Source organism: Eutrigla gurnardus (genome assembly GCF_963514095.1).
Source record: "Eutrigla gurnardus genome assembly, chromosome: 9".
In the NCBI taxonomy this organism is placed as follows: Eukaryota; Metazoa; Chordata; class Actinopteri; order Perciformes; family Triglidae; genus Eutrigla; species Eutrigla gurnardus.
Genome location: NC_139923.1, coordinates 6,196,822 through 6,215,533, shown reverse-complemented (window position 1 = coordinate 6,215,533; position 18,712 = coordinate 6,196,822). Strand labels below are relative to the sequence as shown.

The following is an 18,712-nucleotide window of genomic DNA, read 5'->3' as shown; positions in this document are numbered from 1 at the left end:
ACTCAGCAGTTGGCCTCTAATGTCCAGTGGGAGAGGAAGGAGCCCGTGGCTAAGGCGGTGAGACGCAGGGAAGGCCCGACTGCTCTGTATCTCACTGGAACGTCCCCACTGCCCAGAGTTCCTGCTGGTCCTCAGCCTAGGCCTACGGATCGTCCAGCCGAAGCAGGGAGGAATAAGAAGCCCCCGGCTAAAGACAGGAACCGATTCCCGCGGTTCATGCCCCGCGGTGATGAGGTTCACTCCGTCCCAGCTAAAAAAGTGGATTGCCGATAACAACAGATGTCATAAATTTGCTCGTCGCCATCCATCAGACGAATGCACCCTGAGAAACCCTGCAACCTGTGTAGCAAGCTCCATTTGACTATTCTGCATGATAGTAGTGGCGCGGATTCCATTGATCCAACCCCCGTCATGATGGTTCAATCTCCTCGGGATGAAGCCGTCTACCTAGACCTGCCTAACCGATCACCGAGGGTCCTGCTGAAAGTTCTAAAGGTCAAACTGCACGCCGGAAACTATAGCCTGGAGACGTTTGCCCTGCTCGACGATGCTTCCAGTCGGACAATCCTCTTACCCGCTGCTAGACAGCATCTTCACCTCCAGGGGGAGCCAGAGGTGCTTCACCTTCGGATGATTCGGCAGCGGATAGTCCCTGTGCATGGAATGAATATTCCCTTTTCCATATCCCCTGCTGAACGCCCAGGGATAAGATATTCCATTCACAATGCTTTCACTTCTTCCTGCCTTAGCTTGGCTGAACATTCGTGCCCGGTGGAGGCTCTTCAGAAGCAGTATCCTCACCTTAGAGAGTTGCCCCTTCAGCCCTTCTCTAAAGCAGCCCCCCTCATGCTCATCGGCTCAGATTTCCCAGAACTGATTGTTCCAACTGAGCCTGTCCGAATGGGTCCAAGGGGCGGACCTGTGGCAGTTCAGACGGCTTTAGGCTGGGCCGTGCAGCGACCGATTAACGCAACTTCAACCGATGAGCCCCTTCTATCCCTCCTCTTCACTGCCTCTATCCACCATCCTCTGCCATGCGCCAACGCCGAGCTGTTCAGGAACGTGGAACTGCTGTGGAAGCTGGAGGCCTATCCCCATCGCAGCATAAAGGACGTAACTCGCTCCAAGCACGACAAGTACGCCCTAGAGCTCTTGCAGACACAAACTGCCACTGTGTCCATCGATCATCGTATTCCACGCTATGCGACTCCCTTGCTATGTGCCCCAAATAGTCCTTTGCTCTCAGTCTCCAAGCAAGCCGTGATGCCCTTATTGCGAGGGACGGAGAGACGCCTAGCAAGGGACCCCGAATTGGCCAGGGTGCACCACAAGGAGATTCAGAAACTGCTGGAAGCTGGTTATGTGACCATGGTGGAGGACTCAGACAACAAGCCGCACCAGTCAGAGGCATGGTATCTACCATACCACGTCATTAAGCAGGCTAGTGGGAAGCATAGGCTAGTCTTCAATTGCTCGTTCATCTTCCGAGGACAAAGCCTGAACAATAACTTACTCCCTGGACCCACCTTGGGTCCATCTCTCCTGGGGGTTTTGCTCCGCTTCCGACAACATTCACTAGCCATCAGTGGTGATATCTGCGCCATATTCCATCAGGTTCCTGCCACAGGACCGGGCCCTCCTTCGATTCATTTGGCGGAACCTGGAGAAAGAGCGGGAACCCACCACCTACAAATGGCAAGTGCTTCCCTTCGGCGCCACCTGCAGTCCATGCTGCACCATTTATGCACTACGATGCCAGGCCAGGGACTATGAAGGCAGTGACCCGGAGGTGGTGGACTCCGTGGAGAACTCATTCTATGTGGATAACTGCCTCCAGGGCCTGCCGTCATACACCGCGGCCAAGAACATGCTGGAGAAGTTGCGCCTCCTGTTGGCTAAGGGTGGATTTGAGATCAGGCAGTGGGCAAGTAATGCCCGAGAGGTAATCCAGCACCTCCCTCCAGAAGCTTGTTCAACCAGCACGGAATTGTGGTTCTCTCAGATGGAGTTAGGCCCGCAGGAGCCAGCCTTGGGACTCTGTTGGGCTTGTATCCCGGACACCCTCGGGTACAGGCACAGGGCCAAACCCGCCATTGTCGTACCCACTTTAAGGATTGTATATTGGACCTTGGCCAGCCAATATGATCCATTGGGCTACATATTACCCTACACCACGAGGGCTAAGGTGATCGTCCAGGACCTATGGAGGACCAAGCAGGAGTGGGATGACCCCATTGGCCCCCCTGAGCTCATGGATCGATGGCTCCAGTGGGAGCAGGAATTGGCAGATCTACATCAGGTCCAGATGCCCCGGTGCTATGTGCCTGCATCAGCTGATTCCCTGACCACCAAATGGGATCTCCATGTCTACTGTGATGCATCGGTGAGAGTCTATGGGGCGGTAGCTTACCTCAGGGCACAGGCAGTAGATGGGAATATCCATCTTTCCTTCGTCTTGGCCAAATCCAGGGTAGCAACCAGGAAGCAGATCTCTATGCCCCGCCTCAAACTTTCTGCTGCCCTCCTTGGAGCTCAGCTCTCATCCACCCTGCAATCCGAACTCACCTTGCCCATCCGGAAGGTGGTATACTGGAGTGACTCAACCACTGTGCTTTCCTGGCTGAAATCGGAGTCATGCAGGTATAAGGTCTTCGTAGGAACACGTATCGCGGAGATACAAGACCTCACGGATGTGAACCACTGGAGATACGTGGATAGCCAGAGGAATCCAGCTGATGATGTCACCAGGGGGAAGACCCTGCAAGAACTCGCACAACCTCAGAGATGGAGTCAAGGGCCGCCGTTCTTGCTGACCCCTGAGGCTCAGTGGCCTGCCTTCCCCTCGTCAGCCATTCCTCTACCCCCGAGTGATATGGAGGAGATGAGAAAGTCTGTTGCCTGTTACCTGACTCAGGAAGCATCTGAATACACCCTCCAAGATGCTTCGCAGTACAGCAGATGGGAGGATCTGATCACGACGGCAGCCCAGATGATCTCGGACGGGGCGGCTATGGCGTCGTCTCATCGTCTCACAGTCGAAACACTGCTGGTCCAGAAGGCTCAGGCTGAGTTTCCCGGGTGAAATGGAGAGCCAAGCCAATTATCCCAAAGATGGCCGACCTCCCATCTGCTCGTCTCCGCCTGTTTAAGCCACCCTTCTGGTCCACGGGAATTGACTGCTTTGGGCCATTCCAGGTCAAATTGGGTCGCCGAGTGGAGAAACGATGGGGAATAATCTTCAAGTGCCTTACCACACGATGCCTCCACCTGGACATGCTGGAGAGGATGGATGCAGATGCTTTCCTCATGGCCCTCCGCCGCTTCGTATCCCGGAGAGGGAAGCCCTTTGAAATCTTGGCCGACAGAGGCACCAACTTCAGAGGGGGTGAGGCGATGCTCTGTAATGCCTTCTGGAAGATGGAACCCGCCTTGAGGCAACAGCTGGCAGAGCAGCAGATCACCTTCCACTTCAATCCTCCCCATGCCTCGCATTTTGGTGGTGTGTGGGAGAGGGAGATTAAATCCATCAAGGCGTCCCTCCGAGTGGTCTCGGGCAGTCAGTCCATTCCTGAGACCGTTGCTTATAGAGGTGGAGGGCATCTTAAATTCTAAACCTCTGGGGTACATATCTGCTGACCCTGCAGATCCTGACCCGATCACCCCGAACATGCTCCTGATGGGCCGACGTGACGCCTCACTCCCTCAGGCAATGTTCGCCTCCACCAGCTTTGTTAGCACCCGTAGGTGGCGCCACAGTCAACTTCTCGCCGACCATTTCTGGTCCAGATTCATCCGGGATTACCTACCCAGCTTACAGCCACGGGGGAAAAGGAGAAGGGAAACCGCCAACATGACTGTTGGACAGACCGTTCTAATCATTGACCCTCAATCCCCTCGTGCGCTCTGGCCGGCTGGACAAGTCACCAAAGTCATCTCTGGGGTGGATGGGAGAATCCGGACAGTCGAGGTGAGAGTGGGAGATAGGAGCTATATCCGGCCCGTGGCAAGGCTCATTCCCTTGCCAGAATTGAAGGAGGAGGATGAACCTCGTGGCTCTTCCTCAGGAGTGAAATTTGCCACAAATTCCGGGGCGGCTGTGCAAAATCCCCACTCGTTTACTGAATAACCTGCGTGTCATCACGCTGCTATGCCCAGCGCACGGAATACACAGCTGGTGACGATCAGCTGATTCTGGATGCCATATAAACTCACCTGTTGCCGTACGCCACTGTTTTGCCTCCAGATCGCTTGCCCGAGAATATCACACGTCTCCTCTTCTCCTGGCCGGCAAACGCTACCCATGTGCGTCCTTCGAACGCCACCATTTGCCTCCGGATTACTGGCCCGAGAAATACAACACATCTCCTATCTCCTGGCCAGCAAACGTAACCCGTGTGCGTCATCAAACCACACACACACACCCCTGTACTACCTGGACTCTGGAAAAAAGAGCAAAAAAAGGAAAAGAACTATCAATAAATGCCTGTATGTGGCTCAAAATGGAACCTCTGCCTTGTCCTCTGTCCAACTCCCAACCATCTGACCGTGGTTAGCCTGTCCAGACTTTCTCCACCTGACCCAACGCTGCACCTGTACGACTGTACGACTCTTTTTCATAAATGAATGTCCTCGTGGTTGAGATGTGCTGGATAACTCAGTGACAAGTATGTGTAGCTGAGAAACAGGTTTCTGAAAACACACCTACATACCTGTGTGCAGGTGGGTCAATGCAGTCAGGACGGATGAGACACAAATAAAGCAGGTGAGAGGACACACACACACACACACACACACACACCTGCAGTCAGACGATGGAGGACATCGCTTCCTGTTTCTGTGTGGTAGCTTCAGTCGTTTTCTTCGTCACGGTGCTGTGGAAGCTTAAAGAGGGCTGTGGTGCTGGGATCCGGCCTGGTACCCTCGGGGCCTTGGTCGGGGTCCTGGTTGGGTCCACTCTGTTCCTCATCGGTCCTCTGGCTGTCTGTGGGGTGGCCCTCCTCGGCGGCAGCCTGGTCCTGATCCGTGAGACTGGGAGGAGAGTGGAGCTGCTGCAGAGCAGAGCTGTGCTGATCACAGGTGAGACACAGCAACAGCAATTTGTCTCATATGACATGATTCTAATTATAGTGTAAGACTATACTAATTAGAATGACTCTAGATAAGGCTGCTAGTTTAATCTATAAACATAAATAATTTATGAACTTGTCAATTTTGCCCCAAACATCAATAAAGTTTTGTTTTAATTCATAGGAATACGTCAGTTTGATGGTTGAAGTTTTTATATTAGTTTAAAATTACATTTTTTGTTATTAAACTGAATCTGCAAAGTAAAGTTATTTAATCAATGTAGTGGATCAGAGTTATTAAGTACATACTACAAAGCAGTCCTTCAAGGTGAAATATCTCAATGACTATCAGCTGGATTGACTTCACTTCACTGGCCTGGACCACCTAAATTATTTACATTAACAAGAAGTTCGAGGGATAATGTTGATTAATTTATATTAATGATGAGGAAATAAAACATCACCCTTGATGATGCACAAAATTACTGACGTGGATCTCTTGGATGACCTGATGTTCATCATATATTATTATTGACTCATCACATACTATTAATTACATGCATGTATAAAAAGTGACAGCAACAGTAATATAAGGCCCCAACAGTGTCTGGTCTAAAGAGTCGGAGGACGGCGTCCTGGGGGATCTCAGCTGGATCAGGGCATCAGTAAAGAGTCAATGACATACGTATGTCATCCAGGAACTCCCTAAACACTATAAGTCGGGCACTGTCCTGGACCAGGAGGAACCCAGGACCCACTGCACCAGGAGGAACCCAGGACCCACTTCACCAGGGGGAACCAGGGCCCACTGCACCAGGAGGAACCCAGAGCCCACTGCACCAGGAGGAACCCAGGATCCACTGCATCAGGAGGAACCCAGAGCCCACTGCACCAGGAGGAACCCAGGACCCACGGTCAGAAACATGCACACCAGTAGCCTGCTGAAGGTCATTTTGTAGGGCTCTGGCAGTGCTCCTCCTGTTCCTCCTCCAATAAGGACCAGATAGTGGTCCTACTGCTGGGTTGATGCCCTTCTATGATCCTGTCCAGCTCTCCTTGTGTAATGGCTAGTCTCCTGGTATCTCACAGCAAACCTTCCTATGACCTCACATATGGAAGTGCCCTCCTGGAGGAGCTGGACAACCTGTAAACCCGATTGGATTGCAGGTTCCGCCTCATGCTACGAGTAGTGACAAGAAAACTAGCAGAACATAGAACTAGAGAAGATGCAGTCAGGAAGGAGGAGAGCAACTATCTGTGATCACCACATCAAAACCATTCTGTTTTTGGGGCTTGTCTTACTTTTCCTCTCTGTTGACACTTTCATTGGAATCAAAGCAGGTGAGACTGATTCACAACTTGTACTTCCTAAACGGACGGATTGTACTGTACTATTGTTACATAATTAAGAAAAAAGATTAAAAAGATGCCCAATATGACTGTTGATGTGATCCAAAAGGGTTGAAAAGGCATTTTTTTATTTTATCTTGACTTTGAAAACAATACAGTAAGGGAATAGAATACTATACATAATGCCTATAAACAATTCTTGGTTTAGTTTAAAGACGGTAACATTCGCTACAGAGGATTAATGAGAAACACATATCTTGTATCTTTCCTTTTGGAAGGTTGTGATTCGGGGTTTGGTCTGGCCCTGGCGACACGGCTCAGTGAGGCAGGTCTGAAGGTGTTTGCTGGTGTGCTGGATGTAAACGGAGCTGGAGCTCAGCAGCTGAGAGAACGAGGGTGTGAACACTTGCATGTTCTGCAGCTCGACGTCACCGACGGCGTCCAGATAGAGTCGGCTCACAGATACATCTGTACTCAGTTGGCTGATGCAGGTGAGATGACTGGACACACCTGATAAACAAATAAGTGATTTAACATGCTGAGAGTCCCAGAACTGAGCAAACAAATGCAATCAGTTTGTCCGTATTTGTTTGACCAGGACATTAACAACAAATTCTTGATCCATGTGTCCCGTGTCCCTGCAGGTCTGTGGGGTTTGGTGAATAACGCAGGGATCCTTCAGTGTCCTGCAGACGCAGAGCTCCAGCCAATCACAGCATATAGATGCTGCATGGAGGTGAACTTCCTGTCTGCTGTGAAGATGTGTCAGGTGTTCCTCCCTCTGCTGAGGCGGTCCAGAGGACGCATCGTCAACGTGTCCAGCATGGCAGGTACGTCTCTCTGAAGATTGCTGTCCACTTATAAAGCACCTGAAGGATGGAGCGAGGAATTATTAAAGGTATTAGGTGTGCCTTGATGTTGTATTAAGTGTATTAAATGTATTATGAAAGGTATTACACTATCAATTAGTGTAATGATGGTGTTTTATGTTAATACTGTATTGAAGGTGTCTTAATAGTTTAGCAATGGTGTTTCTATTGGGTATTAATATTGTATTAATGGTATATTAATAGTGTATTAAAAGTGTATTAATAGTGTAGGGATGGTGCTACTATGTGGTATTAATAGTGTATTAATGGTGTATGAATAGTGTATTAATAGTGTAGTGATGGTGCTACTTTGTGGTATTAATAATGTTGTGATAACGCTTCATATATGTGGTATTTCAAGTGTATTAATGGTGTATTAATAGTGTAGTGATGGTGCTATGAACAGTGTAGCAATGGTGTAGTTATAGTGCTATGTGGTACTAATAGTGTAGTGATTGTGCTATGTGGTACTAATAGTGTAGTGACGGCGTTTCTATGTGGTAATAACGATGCACTAATTGGTGTGTCCTACAGGTGAGGTGCCGATGCCCATGTTGGCAGCTTACGGAGCCTCAAAAGCAGCGCTGGGTAATTTCTCTTCAGTGATGAGGATGGAGTTATCCGAGTGGGGCGTCAGGGTGGCTTTAATTCAACCTACAGGCTTCAAAACAAGTAGGTCTGATGCATACATGTATCCCTTTGGAAGTAGCTATTCACATTTAAATGATGCATTATTACATTATAGTTATTTTGTCATCACAATCCATCCGTGTCTTCCTCTCAGATATCTTTGGGAATAGCTGCGACATCGCACGCTACAGAGACAAGATGCTTGCAGCCGTTTCCTCCGATGCCAGAGAGGATTATGGGGATGCATACATCTCGTCACTCCCCAGCAATCTATCCAAGATGACCCATCAGTGTGCAAAGGATCTGTCCCCAGTTTTGGACGACTTGTGTCATGCTCTGCTGTCAGTCCATCCCAAACATCGGTACACCCCCGGCCAGATGGGATGGTTGTTCCCATTTCTCTACCGCTGCTGTCCCACCGCCATCTTCGACGCCTTCATCAAGACCCTCACTAATCTTACCGACTGTAAACCAGCAGGGCTCAACAAGAAGTGAGTCTCATGGGGGGAACTTTTGTTTAAAAGCAAACAGAGAGAGAAACAGAAGACCCAAAACGTGAACTATTCCTTTCAAAGCTATTCGAAGAAATCAAGACATACACAACGCATGAACACACTGAGTTATGATGAATTTAATGCAACACAGACTGTAAAAACACTGGATGTTCATAACTCTCTAGTTGCATCTTTCTTTCTTTTCTTTTTAAAAACAGGATGTATAACATCCACTCAGCCTTAAAATAAAATACTGTACATTCTGTTCACTGACTCTCGTTTCTGCAAACGCGGATGTAAAAATAAAAAATAAAAAATAAAGTCCATGACGTGTTTGGTTCAGTCCTGAGGTTTTAGAAAGACTCTCTTTGTGTTGGTTTCTACGACGTTGTGGTTGACATCGTCCTCTTCCGTCGCGGCTCTCTCACGCTTCTTTGCAAACTTCTTCTGCATGCTTTGGACTAAACTCTCGTACCTGAAGACGAAGAAACAAAACATTTAAATCCTCCTGCACATGAAGCTCAGCCGCTCCCCTGGTGAAAAATAAATATACTATGTACTAGAGGTCGACCGATTCATCGGTTTGGCGGATTAATCGGCCCCGATAGGACGTTTTACAAACTATCGTAATTAACGGAAAATGGCCCCAATAGTGGCCGATGGCTGTTTTTTTTTTTCCCCCCCCCCGCAGCGCCGTGAACTGCTCCTTCCATGGCCTGCTGCTCTCTGTCTCTCTGATCACTGAGGGGCGGGGCTGCTCTGCACACACAGCGCGCATGGGGGAGGGAGGGAGGGGGGGGGAGAGAGAGAGACGGAGCGTGAGCAGCGCAGCGGCAGCAGAGAGAGGAGAAGGAGGTGGAGACGACGACACGCGTTACTGTAAGTGTATTTAAACCTTCACAAGTTGAAAGTGAACAGACATAACCTCCTTGGTGGAGGCAATAAGTACCAACTTGTTCAACAAGCATAAACGGGGGGGGGGGGGTGTCGCATGTCAACCCCCCCCCACCACACACCACACACACACACACGCACACACAGTGGGCCTGTCCCAATATGCCAACGTGTTCTCATTAACGGTTCGTATGATTGAACCGTTAATTTTTTCGTATTGAATCATACGAACGCCCAGTATACACGCGACTTTTGGGCTTGTTTTTCTGTAAAGTAGCAGAAAAACAAGCCCAAAGTCGCGGTTCAACCATTCGCTCCATTGGCAATCATTCGTATGATTATACTGGGCGTTCGTATGATTCAATACGAACAATTGTGCACAACTTTTCGTATGAAATCATAGACTGATGTTCAGTATATCCATTTAGGTGTTTATTACATTGAGACTGATGTTCAGTTATGCAGATTTATTTATTTCGGTATTTATTACTTTTATATCCAGTTAAAGATTTATATATTTATTTTGGTATTTATTACTTTGAGTTTGATGTTCACTTTGCGATTTTATACATTTGGATATTTATTAGCTGTTCAGTAAAGCAGTTGCTGCTAATAAAGTCAGAGATTGTGAATTTCCAACAGTGTTGAATTTTTTTGGGGGGGGGGGGGCTCGGTATCGGCCGATTAATCGGCTATCGGCTTTTTCCTGCTCCAAACTATCGTTATTATATCGGCCTTTAAAAATCCACTATCGGTCGACCTCTACTATGTACATTACATTTAAGTAAACATCTCATTATGTGTTAACTGTAGGTTTTAGTTGAATTTTAATAGTAGAAAAGTACAATTTAAAGTGTATTCATTGTACTTCTATGTGCTAAAATGTACATGGTCCTGTATGAACCAATATACACACTTGATTAATGAAATTAAAGTTTGCTTTGTTTGTGTTAGAATGTGTAGTAACATTACTTGTGTGTGTGTCTTAAACATGTTATCAGATAATAGTTAAAAGCATGTTAGTGTACTTTCAATTTCCAGATAGTGCATTTCTTTGTTATTACATATGCAATATACTACTGAAAGTGTATATTTGAACTACACTAAAGTGTTTTTATTTTTCACCTGGGTCAGCTTGTTAAAATAGTAACTAGTTGAAGATTTCAAACAGATTTGGCTACTTGGCATCGTGTGAAGTTGTTACCAGTTTGCCAATAAATAAACCACAGATACAGATTCATGACATTTGTGCAAGTTATGACTTCTGTGATCTTGAAATAAATCTCTCAGATTGAATGCCACAAATCCATAAAATCTTTGAGAAGAATAGCAACCAATCTGTGAAATCTTTGTACCTGAGAGCCATTTCTTCGTCTGTGATGTCTGTTTGCATCCGGCTGATCTCTTCTTCTTCTTGTTTTTCCACTTCCTCTTGCGGATTCATTAAAAGCATCAGTTTCTGTGACCAAAGCAAAAAATATGATATTATAATTTAACAGTCAGGGCATTATTTAAATGTGGTCCCGCTTGTATTTTAATCCAAGTACTTTCATCTGAATTGTTGTTTTATTTTGCAACTTATTTTTGGAAAAGTTTTATCTTTTTGTGGTCGCAGACAGAAGGAGGTGGGGAAACAACCCAATCTATCAAAGAGCGAGTTAAAACAATGGTGACTGAAAAAAATAAAAAGATAACAGACCTCGACTTCTGGATTAAAACCCTTGAACGAGACGCGACCATACTTCAGGTCTTCGAAGGGAACAAAACTCTTCTCCTCTATGATCAAGTTCCTGAGAGACGAAGAGACAACATGTTCACTATATGACACAATACAGATAAACTGCATTCACCAGGTAATACGATTATTAAATACCTAATAGTCTGGGATGTAAGGGTGAGATGGCCCTTTAAAACCACATTGCACTTTGTCTCAATTAAATTCCTTCACTGCTAAAGACACCAGTGAACCACTCTATATTGAAATTAGAATAGACTTTTTAACACGTTAAAATAATTGTACTATAGTACACTTTCTATAAATACAGAAATACAGTTTGAGTGAAAGTTAAGTGCAATTATTAAGTGTATTTATGTCAATGTCAATTTTTTCAATATATATATATTTTTAGTATATGCTCAATTTTCATTTTCAAAATGAATTAATTAATTGGAATAAGCCAGAAGTGTAATTGAACATACTATTACTATAACAAGAATACATGAATGGTATATTGCTTATACAGTTTATTAGCAAGACACTCAATACAATTGTAATATTGTTATAACACAAACAATACATTTCATGAACCAAGTATGCATATTAGCATATACACCTTAGTACATGAACTTAAGTGTACTCTGCACTTGCAGTTGTTTCATTTTAGCACATGAAAGTACACTAAATACACTTAGTACAAAAGAAGATGGTTCAAAATAGTAAACTTCAAGTTAACTTCTAATTCACACACTTGAAGTATACTGACAATTAGTGTGTCTGCAGTTACACTTGGGTGTACTAAAACTTCATATACTTTCGGAGTAGAGTTTGAGAATGTGAAGTACTGAGGCTGTTTGCATGTAAACGGTGACACATACTCTTTAGTTTTAAGCTCTGGCAGGTCCAGATACCAGTGTTCATCACTGATGATTCTCTTCTCCTCTTCCTCCAGCTGCAGCTTCGTCTCAGCATCCAGACCTCTCTGCATGAACTGAGCAGACACACAAGAGCCCACATCAAATACACAGTCTTTGGGGGTGTTTGGTGGGTGATAACGACATGGAAAGATACACCACTTTGTAATCTGGGCTACACAAGTTAGGTGGTAGACATAGTGCGAAACTAAATGCTAATCGTGCAGTGCAGTTATGGAAGTTTCCTTCGCATCCACAGAACCTCACTCAAATCTGTCATTATAATATCGTAGCATCCATACACCATTAGATCCAGCGTGGGTCAGGTTATTAGTTGTCTTTGCTAAAATTAAAAGCCATTTGGTAACTTACTTACACGCCGAATTAATAATTAATTCGAACTTTACACCAACACGTGTAGAGCCTTCTAAAAGGCAGGGGACCCATTGTCGTCTGATTACTGAATGTCATTTGGGGCGGCGTTCACGTCTGAGAGCTAAAGCTAGCTAACACACGACTCGTATCTTCTCCCGTTTGTTAACTTCACTTACCTTCATGCGCAAGAGGTTTTTGGAGAGTTTCACGTCGTTCGACATCGTTAAACTGTTTCAGAGAGAACAAACTAAACTACAAAAGACGGGAAGAGTGAAGCTAATCAACACGCGAGCGGCTTCTCAACACGCAGCTGCTGTTTTACTCAGACAGAAGCGGTAGAATGTCGAGCAGCTTTGACCAGCTAGCACTGAGCTAGCAGACCAACTACTACTTCTTCTTCTTCTTCTTCTGCTTCTTCTTCTTCTTCGTTGGTGTTTAATGGCAGTCGGCATCCTTAGTGTTGCATTTACCGCCATCTGCTGGAATTTACTTCTCCCGTTCTTCCTGTTCTACATCCTTTTAATTAATCCAGTTGATACTAGGTATCTCAAGATGATTCTCCTCCCTTCCCTCGATTTTCCACATTCTATGATACTGTTAAAATTAATTTCCCTCACTCCTACCTTCTACCCTGCAACCCTCTAGTCATCATCTCCCTCTCCCTTTCATATCCAGGACATGCTATCACCACATGTTCTACTGTCTCTCTCTCCCCACAGTTACACAGACCATTTGCATTCTTCCCTATTATATTAAGTGTGCTGTTCAGTTTACTATGTCCTATTCTTAATCTGCTCATTATTACCTGTTCTGTTCTATTATCTCCATAACATCCCATCTCTCCTACTTAATCTAGAGTCAAAGCTTAATCCTAGGAATTGCATGCTGTTTACTCTTTCTAAATTCCTTCCATATAAGTTTAACTTTTTATTTTCACTGATTTTCTTTTTTGAGAAGAACATTACTTTACTTTTTTCCACTGAAAATTAAAACCCCATTCAGCTCCCCATTTTTCCACTTGATCTATCCCTTCCTGTAATTTCTTGACCTATGTTGCCTCCCCTCTTCCATACTGCCCCATCATCTGCAAACAGAGATCTTCCCATTCCTGTTGGTATGTTGTTGAAAATATCATTTATCATTATTGTAAATAGTGTAGGACTGATAACACTCCCCTGCGGCGTACCATTCTCTACAATATAACTTTCTGAGATGTCTGACCCAATTTTAACCTGGATGACCCTTTCCCTTAGAGAATCCATGACCCAGTTAAATAACTTTCCCTCAATTCCCATGTGATGCATCTTAATCAGCAAACCTTCTCTCCACAACATGTCGTATGCTCAGATCTCGGTGCCCAGCCATGTCTCCTCAGCAACAGCTAGTGTATGTGTACGGGTGTGTGTATGTTTGTGTGTGTGGGTGTGTATGTCTGTGAGTATGACCATGTATGTGTGTGAGTGTGTATGTCTTTGTGTATCTCTGTGTGTATATTTGTGGGGGTGGGAGGTTTGGGTTTTCATGGTGTTTCCTTGTTCCTCATATTTCGTTTTGTTTTTCTTTTCTTTTCTGAGAGGCACTGTGTGCTACTTTAAGGTATGAAAAGTGCCATATAAATAAAGTTGATTGACTGATTGATTGAGGAGCCGCAGCCTGGTCCCTCAACTGCCACTCCATCGGTTGGAAAATCCACTGGCAAAAAAAAAAGGGTGGTGGCAGCAGCAAAGATTTGCACGGCATTTACCTGTTGCATGCTGATTGCTTTGATGTGTCACAAATGTTCAAATGTTTTTGTGTGTTTTTGATCTCCTCAAACTGAAACACTACATTAGCAGTGGTAGGATGGTTAAAATGTATAATGGTCTGTGACTGCCTCTGAGAATACTGATCATCGATCCCCTGCTGATTTTGCCTGGGTTCTTGAACCCAGTTACCGTGAGCTGCCACGTGGAGGCACAGCAGAAGTCTTGGTGATGTAGAGGCACTTCAATCAATAGGTAATGTCTTATCAAAGGTTACCTTCCACTTTTATTTTTGACCTGAAGTGCCTCTCATCACCCTGTGGCATATTGCACACCAACTCACAAAAATTTGTACCTAAAAGTCATCATCAATGTCCTCTCTGTGTTGAAGCCTTTTGCTCATCTTCAGCTTGGTCACCTGACTCGGAAATTGGAAATGTCCGTGCTTCCATCCAGTGTGATGGAAAAGGCTCTTTCCCAGGCCCTCCACACGTTGTCTCAGTCGCTCTTTGAGATTGTTGGCCAGATCTTCGATTCGTTGCGTCGCTGTTTCATTCGACAAAATTATGTCACAGAGCTTTGGTTTTTGCTCCGGGCATGTTGGCTTTCAAAATGCAGACAACAGCTTTACCAGATTTGGCCAGATTTGTGAAAACTGACTGCTGTGCAGTGTAGCCTCTCTTAAGTTGTTCAAGCTCCTCGCCAGTGAATTTGTAGTACCCAGCTGAAAAAAAGTGTGCTAAGTGAACTAAAATGTAGCATACTTTTGTGTACTTAAAGCCACACTATTCATGAACACACTTCAAGTGTGTTCATGAATAGTTAACTTGAAGCATGCTATTTTGGAACAACTAATTTTGTACTAAATATATTTTAATTGTAATTAAATTGTAGAAAAGCTCAACTTGAAGTGTATTTAGTGTACTTTTATGTGCTAAAGTGGAACAACTTAAAGTATATTTTGTATACTTTAAGCATATGGCTTTATATGTACTAATATATGCTTAATTAGTAAAATTAAAGTGTACTTTGTTTGTATTATAAGTACATTAAAATGATTTATTAGTGTCTTAAAAATATATAAGCTTTATACATTTAATATATTCTTACTGTGCTAATAATGCTTAATTATACTTTTGGCTTATTCCAATTACTAAAAAAGCATACTTTGCAGTTAATAGTCAATATACTTTATCATTATTTTGCTGTATTACTTTCTACCTTTCACATTTTGCAAATGTATTAACAGTATACTTAAGGCTGAAAGACTTGTGGGACTATACTTCCAGGTGAAAAAATAAACTTTAATGTATTTGTAACATATCCTAAGAAGAATAATACATTGTATGAACATTTACATTATAGCTTTTAAACATTTTCAAATATTGGTACTTTAGTACACCTTGTACAAATAGGTCCATTTCAGGCAGTAGACCTAAACTTTACTTTACAGAACACTGAAAGATAGTGAACAATGAAAAACAACATTCCTTAATATTGCACGCCTCACCCCTCCCACCATACAGACACATACACCACACATTATGTTCCTTTTTTTTGGCTGAACTGCTCATTGTTACACTTTCGTCTGATGGCCGCACGCACATCAGAGACACTTGCCTGTGGAAACTCCAGAAGAACAGCGTCTGTTGATCGAATAGACAAGAGATAATGTAAGTCACACAGCATATTCATAGTATTTTGAACAGTACATCACAGGAGTATTCCAGAAACAAACTCGAAGCCTAATCCTGAATTTATTGAGTTAACTTACTGAGTTAACTTATTCTTTGAAGTGAAACTCTGATTATAGGTTATAAAAACAGTCTCAGTGATTGCTCCTCACTCTGGTTTTATTCATATTCTGCATATGAAACAAGGTAAACGTTTATTCAGTGGATATTTCAGCTTGTAGCAGCTTTTACCACCAACAGATACCTACTGATTAACACAAATCCTGTCTCCTAACATCCTGTTAAGTAAATGAACATGGGGAAGAAGGCAGAGGTGGTGGTCACCTCCACCTCCACCACGTCTGACAGAGGCAGAGGAGCTGGTCCTGAGTCAGGTCGCTGGGTGACCAGAGGCTGAGGGAGTCACTCACCCCCGGGACCCAAGAGGCAGACACAAACTTTTATCTACAGATAGTACTAGACGTTATTTAATATTATCCTAAATGCAGCAGCAAATTAGAAACATGTACTTGAAATTGGGTTGTTGGAGGCAATGCAGGCTGATGGTTAGTAGACTTTTGAAGCTATCTGTGGGAAATAAAGAAAGCCAAATGAAATATGAATGATTCCTCTTTTTCTGACTACTGGAAGGTGATTGATTAACCTTCAAAGTGATATAAATGAAGAGGTCCAGATCTGAGAGCACATCAGCGGTGACGTGTAGCCTGGTATTAGATGTGCAGCCGGACTGAGAACATTGTTCAGATAAAATCAGGGAATGAGAGCTCATGTAAACTAATCTAAATAATCCTCCTGTTGTAAAACTATGTGAATGATTTCTGCTTCAACATGATGCTGTTGAGAAGGAAAGGACAGGCCCTGTCAGACAGCTCCATCAGACTCAGGGTTTCTTCAAGTAAACCTGCCAGCGAGCAGGTTATGTTCCCAGAGTCAGTTACCATGGTGACTGACACAGAGTTTAAGATACCTCTCATTCAGGAAAACGAAAACCCAGAGTTTCCCTCATCTCAGGGTTCACTTATGTTTTACATAACCTGCTTTAATACCCCTCTGGAAACTGTGAGAAATGTTATCAGTACGGTATACCCATACTGCTACCAGTAAATAGTCCAACATGTATTTAGTAAAATTTGGTGGTCAGTTTCCGTGTGATCTAACTGCTATAGAAATCACAGAAGCTTTTTAATAGACTACATGTAACTCAAAACAATTACATACCTGTAATAGCCTGCACTTTGGCGACATCAAGCTGTGTTTTTGGAGCCCCCCCCCCTCCCAGACTTTCCTGTTAGGGTGGACTGTGCAAGGCCCTCCTTGGTGAATACCAGGACAGCCAGCTCCTGGGCAAAAATGGTCATGCGAGATCTATTCAGCAGCAGGAAGGCCCTCTTTGAAACTGTCATTGTGCTGCCTGCCAAGGGGTGCTACATGGGAGAGAAAGAGGATAAATTGGACAGATTATTTCTCCCTACTTATGAGTAATGAACAGACATTATCTAAACATTACAAAATGTTAATTCAAACTTTATTTGGAAACACTGCTAGTATAAATAGACCACTAGGGTGTGCTATGACCAGTGGTGTTGGAAGTCCCCACTGACAGCAAGATCATTCATATGACTGATTTGTGAAACTTGTATAACCTATTAAATCACAGCACTTTATTGCTGACCCAATTACCAACAAGATGATGCTGCCAAAGACAAAAGGTACATAGTGCAAATATAGAATTCGTTATGAATGAACTGTCAAGTAATGAATACATACATTCATCCCTCAATTATAACATACCATTTCAATTTCACTGTCCACAGAAGATGATGATGCTGCAGATGAAGGGGTCCCCCTAAACGAGGACATCAATGCCCGGACACACTCCACACACTCCCTCATTAATTTAATCATTTCTGGAAGGTCTAGATGAATGGAATAATAAGCGGGAAAACAATTGGTTTGTTAGTTGGACAATACATTATGTGGAAACACCCTGAATCATTGTTTAATAAACATACTGTGTCAACCCCAATCTGAATACCCACCGTGAAGGGATGACATGATTTCATTAATTCCAGGTGCCATGCCATGACCAGTATTATCATCCGTCAGCTTCTTCAAGAGAGAATGAGAGATCAGAATCACATTTCACTTCATTAAGGTACAATAGACATTTATAGAACCTGATGTGAGGAATTGTGGGAGGAAATAGCGGCAGATATAATGTTGTGTTCATTTTGTATGTTAGAGATTGTGATTATTTTATGCTTGTCTTTCTGGATCCAAATAAACACAGCAGACAAACACTACAGTTTGTCCAGCTGTCATGCTGACTGACCTGTGAATGACAATGACAGCTGTGATCCAATCATGTGCACACTTTGTAGGTCAATTAAGATTTATGATTGTAATTATAATAAATGCTGTTCCAAAGGCACTATATAAATAAAGCTTTTTATTATTATCAGCCCTTATTTAATATTAGTGACAATATTTTTAGACACACACAAGTGTGCATGCACATGGTTTTGACTTCATTTCTCAAAGAAAATACAGTATGTTTAAAGGACACTCTTCTAATCCACACTATTGTGTGGGACAAGACATTAATGAAAGGTGTTTGAAAATTATTATATTGTTGAATAAATAAAAGTAAATGAAATACATTATGCTTAGTTGGCATGCACATGACAGCCAATAATGAGTTTATATGTGAAAATAAGATATCTAAGTTTTCCATGCATTTGGGTGTAAGATCTCTGACCTTTGCTTGACCTATTTATTCAATATAATATAATTTTCCATAATAATATAATATTCAATATAAATGTACTTGCCATTCTCTGGGCTGAGGAGAAACCCAACTCTTCATCTGAGGCATGGTCTTGAAACTTTAAAAAGTGAAAAGAGAAAATAGCTGTGAAAAGTAATACAACAGAGAGAGATATTTTTTGTCTGAGAGTACACAACAGC

At 43.6% G+C, this 18,712-nt stretch overlaps 3 protein-coding genes across 4 annotated transcripts; 2 read left to right on the top strand and 1 right to left on the bottom strand.

The window, feature by feature from the left end:
- The first annotated feature begins 257 nt into the window (after nt 1-257).
- LOC311018383 (uncharacterized protein) lies at nt 258-4,584 on the top strand. The gene is made up of 2 exons (XM_084017320.1): nt 258-2,299; nt 2,389-4,584. Exon 1 carries the CDS (start codon nt 316-318, stop codon nt 1,771-1,773), a length of 1,458 nt encoding a protein of 485 aa, XP_083873446.1. The 5' UTR covers nt 258-315; the 3' UTR covers nt 1,774-2,299; nt 2,389-4,584.
- A 192-nt stretch (nt 4,585-4,776) lies between these two features.
- Nucleotides 4,777-8,613, top strand: hsd17b2 (hydroxysteroid (17-beta) dehydrogenase 2). Of its 2 annotated transcripts, XM_084017863.1 has the most exons (6): nt 4,961-5,076; nt 5,671-6,407; nt 6,695-6,907; nt 7,061-7,246; nt 7,820-7,957; nt 8,070-8,613. In XM_084017863.1, exons 2-6 carry the CDS (start codon nt 6,293-6,295, stop codon nt 8,408-8,410), a joined length of 993 nt encoding a protein of 330 aa, XP_083873989.1. In that variant the 5' UTR covers nt 4,961-5,076; nt 5,671-6,292; the 3' UTR covers nt 8,411-8,613. The 2 variants fall into 2 exon arrangements, with proteins under 2 accessions (XP_083873988.1, XP_083873989.1); XM_084017862.1 differs by lacking the exon at nt 5,671-6,407 and having other exon boundaries at nt 4,777-5,076.
- mphosph6 (M-phase phosphoprotein 6) lies at nt 8,529-12,663 on the bottom strand. Its single transcript, XM_084017864.1, has 5 exons — nt 12,486-12,663; nt 11,899-12,011; nt 11,003-11,093; nt 10,659-10,762; nt 8,529-8,884 (listed from the first exon to the last, which is right to left on the bottom strand). Exons 1-5 carry the CDS (start codon nt 12,528-12,530, stop codon nt 8,749-8,751), a joined length of 489 nt encoding a protein of 162 aa, XP_083873990.1. The 5' UTR covers nt 12,531-12,663; the 3' UTR covers nt 8,529-8,748.
- Nucleotides 12,664-18,712: the final 6,049 nt, after the last annotated feature.